The sequence below is a fragment of the Lactuca sativa genome, chromosome 2 (assembly GCF_002870075.4).
Source record: "Lactuca sativa cultivar Salinas chromosome 2, Lsat_Salinas_v11, whole genome shotgun sequence".
In the NCBI taxonomy this organism is placed as follows: domain Eukaryota; kingdom Viridiplantae; phylum Streptophyta; class Magnoliopsida; order Asterales; family Asteraceae; genus Lactuca; species Lactuca sativa.
The window spans coordinates 217,715,770-217,720,134 of NC_056624.2; the positions used below are offsets into that span (position 1 = coordinate 217,715,770).

Here is a 4,365-nt window from a genome sequence, read left to right on the forward strand (position 1 = left end):
GTCTTACACGTCACACTAATAAATATTAATTAGGTTAATTTATCGAGCGAGTGGAAACACTGCTCACATTACATGGGTTAGAATTATTTTCTTACATGCAGCTGGTAACAATTTTTCAGGAAACAGACATTCATTCGAGGATAGTTATTTCAAATTCATAGAGTTTATTTGGTATAGACTCATTTATGAATTGTTCCTAGAACCCTGTGGAAGTCAGGACCCGATACATCCAGAACTAGGATAACATTGTCTTTTCAGCTTTCGGCTTGTGTCCGTTGCTATAGACTTATTCCGTCTCATCTTTGTTTTCTTTTAGCAAGGATGCCTCCTCACAGATCACCCAGACACGCTACTCTGATAACTCCCATACCTTCTCCACAAATCGATGCAGCAACTCTGAACGTTGCAGTGACCGCGGCTGTGGCAACAGCCATGGCACAATATCACCCCATCAGTATGGGTGGAGGTGAAACGCCTGCCGATTCTACTCAAGGTGAGGTCCCTGTGCGCCAAGGAGAGTTCTCCTACAAGAACTTCACCAGATGCCAACCATTGTCCTTTAAAGGGACTAAAGGATTCATTGCCCTCATGCAATGGTTCGAGAAAACAGAGTCGGTTTTTGAAATCTGTTTATGCCCAGAAGGAAGCAAAGTGAAGTTTGCTGTCTGCACCTTCTCTGGCAAGGCCCTAACATGGTGGAACATCCATGTTAATTCACTGACTCTATCAGTGGCAAACTCAATAGGTTGGGAAAACCTAAAAGAGTTAATGAGGGAAGAATATTGCCCGTTAGGCGAGATTCAGAAACTGGAACAAGAGCTGTGGGATCTCACTATGGTCGGCTCATACATAGTGACCTACACTGACCGGTTCATCGAACTAGCAGCTCTATGCCCCGAGATGATTACCTAGGAGAGCAAGAAGATAGAAAGGTACATTTGGGGTCTGACTGCTCCGACCCAAGGAAATGTGTTATCTTCTAACCCAGCCACGTTCGATAGTGCTAAACGCTTGGCTCAGTGACTCATCGATCATGGAGTCCGCCACAGCGTAAAAGTCCCTATTCCCGAGTCATCAAGGGAAGAGGACTATAATCCGGAGTCGGAGAACAAGAGAAAGAAGAAGAGAACAACACAAGACACCCCGTAAGAGCAACAAGTGAGTACTATATACGCCGCTATGAGACCTACTGCTTCAACACCTACCAGTCGTTATGCTGGAAACCTTCCGAAGTGTGGAAAGTGAAACTTTCACCACACCGGAGTATGGCGAGAAGTGCAGTGTCTGAACTGCCACAGAAAAGGACACACGGTCCGTTACTGCAGGGCACCAGCTCAACCGATCTCCCAAGTCCTCGGAACTGAAGAAAACCAAGCCTGCTATGGTTGTGGTGAGAATGTACAAAATCAGAGGAACTGCCCGATAATCAGGAACTCAGGAGCAGATGGACGCATTCTGATGATCACTGTAGGAGAATCTACCCTGGAGTCGTCGACGAGTAGTGGTACGTTTTCAAAAAAGTAATTACTTTTAAAAATTAATTTATATTCATATAAGATTAAAATTTGGGGATGACACTTAAAAGTAACTATAACAACTCACATGTTGAAATAGGTCGTAATATTCAGGGGAACTAAAAGATCCCTTAGAGAAGCTATTATGGCTCACCATATACATCAGGGTTGTGCGCAACTAAGATGTTACAGACTTAGAGTGAGTGACTCCGCTTAGGTCCCCTTTCCTTAATTGGTTGAGGATTTGAGGCAGAGATGCTCAGTCGACTGCATGGCTCATCTTAAGTATTCACAACTTGTATATGACGGGCGATGGTAGTGGTACCATGGGGGATCATGGTATAAAAGTATCCCATCCGTTAGTAAAGCACTTTTATTTGTATGTATATGCACATAGCGGTACGATACGTAGGAGTGTTAACTTCAAATAGAAAACAGGAAACACGAGAACAGTTACAAGGAGTACATTGTTGAACATACTAGGAGTACAATACCGAGCATACCAGGGATACATCGTCGTTTATCAGACGTTTCTTTCATTTGACCAAAACTTTGTTCAGTATAGAGTCCATTGTTTTCATTCGTCATGAGTTGGCGTGGTCCTCACCATACTGAGTTCATATGTTTCTATCGCCTCGATCGGCAAGTTCTCGAAACTTTCATCATTTGTATCGAAAGTCCGACCTAAACCTCAGTTTTTTCTTTCGCATTCTAAACCCCAGAAGTACTCGTGAGAAGAGTACTTAGTACCCATAGAAAGGCTTGTAGTGTCATTTTACTTAACTTTCATTCAAGTTGGAATTATAGGATTTTCAAGAGGAACATGCGAACTTTTCAAAACAGAACTTACAATTTACATCACTTTTACATATACATTTTCCATCATATTTTACAGCTTACTCATATCACTTAAATATTATGAACTCACCAGCTTAATTGCTGATCAACTCTTTCAAATAACTTGTATTCTCAGGAGACTATTAGACAGGTGCTCGTGTTGGGACTTCAGAAGATGGAGCATTATAGCTTCAAGTCTTGTTTTGTTATTTGTTTATGACTTCTATGTTTTGTGAACACACACATTGTAAACACTTTCTTTCTAAATGAAATGGTTGTTCATTACTTGCTTACCATATACATATCTTGTGATACTAAACATGATGTCCTCCACCCCCGAACGTTTCCGCTGTTCCGGTTTTGGGGTGTGACAAAAGCCAATTTGAGATGAGCATGATGGGGAAGATAAATAATTTTCTAGGATTAAATATTCATCAAAGCAGAGAAGGAATATTTATCAATCAAGAGAAATATACAAGAAATCTGCTTGAAAAGTATGGAATGGTGAATAGCACATAGTTAAGAGTACCGATGGCAGTTGGAACAAGGCTAAATCCTTCGTTGGATGAACAAACTATTGATCTCACATTGTATCGAAGCATGATAGGTTCATTACTTTACCTCACGGCAAGTCGACCTGATATTATGTTTTCTGTGTGTAATTGTGCTAGGTACCAATCGAATCCCAGGGAACCTCATTTAACTGGAGTCAAGAATATATTTCACTATCTCAAAGGTACACCTTCGTTAGGACTGTGGTATCCTTCAAAGACAGTATTTTTCATACAAGCATTCACAGATGCTGTTTTGGGAGGTTGCAATCTTGATCGCAAAAGCACAAGTGGCGGATGTCAACTTTTGGATGGGAAGCTTGTGAGTTGGCAATTGAAGAAACAAACATGTGTTTTGATTTCCACGACGGAACCAGAATATGTTGCTGCTGCAGCTTGCACTTTACAAATCATATGGATTCCAATTCAACTGCGTGATTATGCAATCAACATGAAGAAAATTCCGTTGTATTGTGATTCACAAAGTGACGTACACATTTGTCACAATCATGTGCAACATTCAAAAACAAAACACATTGCTCTTCATTAACATTTTACCAAAGATCACATTGAAGATGGAAACATAGAAGTTCATTTTGTAAGGACAACTGATCAACTTGCTGATATCTTTACAAAACCATTAGATGAAAAATATTTCGTGTGAATTTTGAATGGCTTAGGAATGATGGAAGTGAATTACGTTCCTATACATACTTCTTTAGAATGACAAGCCAAAGTGGAGGCAAGATATCGATTCAGCGGTTACTGTTCATGATTCAGTGGTTACTGTACATATTCAACGCTTCGACATGCTTCGCTTTCGACATCATGTACAATGGTTTGACAAAATCTTTGTTACTTTTGCTATTTTTCAAATTTTCGCTAGCCAGGTACATTTTTTTATTGTTTACTATCTTTTTCAAAAATCAAAAACAACAAAAAGATATTCATTTTTTTCTCTTTGAATTTTTTTTTGATAAAAAAGTGCATAAACCTCACAATATGTTAATTGTCATCGTACAATGAGTGAGATGTCAAGCGGGCAACAAGCTGTGCCGCTAAGCCTTTTTGAATGGTAAAACTAATTCTTTTAAAGACTACATCTGAAGATCTAGGGGATATAACATTACTATGCATGAAAAATTCAAAAATATCAAAAAGATTTTCTTATTTTTGTTATTTTCTTTCAAAATTCAAAAATCCAAAAATATTTTTGATTGGTTAAAATTTTCTTGTGCAGATTTTAGCGAAGATTTTTGTTGGTTAATGCTTGTTGCTTGAGGGAAAGGTATATTTTCGAAACCTTATCCTAGTTAGGATGTCCCTAGAAGCATGTTGCAGCATGTCGACCCAAGCCTCTATGACTCAATGTGTTTTCGAAAATTAAGAAAATTTCTTCCCAATCAGGCTGTATTCACATTAGTCTTTGAGCTACCTTACTCGTTTCATATGAGTTAAGAGTT

General features: G+C 39.1%; 1 protein-coding gene across 1 annotated transcript; it reads left to right on the forward strand.

Annotated features, from left to right (window-relative positions):
- Positions 1–2,882: 2,882 nt before the first annotated feature.
- Positions 2,883–3,911, forward strand: LOC128132474 (uncharacterized mitochondrial protein AtMg00810-like). Its single transcript, XM_052769068.1, has 3 exons — positions 2,883–3,224; positions 3,625–3,792; positions 3,888–3,911. Exons 1-3 carry the CDS (start codon positions 2,883–2,885, stop codon positions 3,909–3,911), a joined length of 534 nt encoding a protein of 177 aa, XP_052625028.1.
- Positions 3,912–4,365: the final 454 nt, after the last annotated feature.

Bases quoted from the DNA above. Each gene is read 5' to 3' on its own strand.
- LOC128132474 (XM_052769068.1), top strand. From the start codon at position 2,883: ATGGCAGTTGGAACAAGGCTAAATCCTTCGTTGGATGAACAAACTATT. The intron at 3,225-3,624 runs GTGAGTTGGCAA...ATACTTCTTTAG, and splicing joins AACTTTTGGATGGGAAGCTT to AATGACAAGCCAAAGTGGAG. The intron at 3,793-3,887 runs GTACATTTTTTT...TTGATAAAAAAG, and splicing joins TTCAAATTTTCGCTAGCCAG to TGCATAAACCTCACAATATG.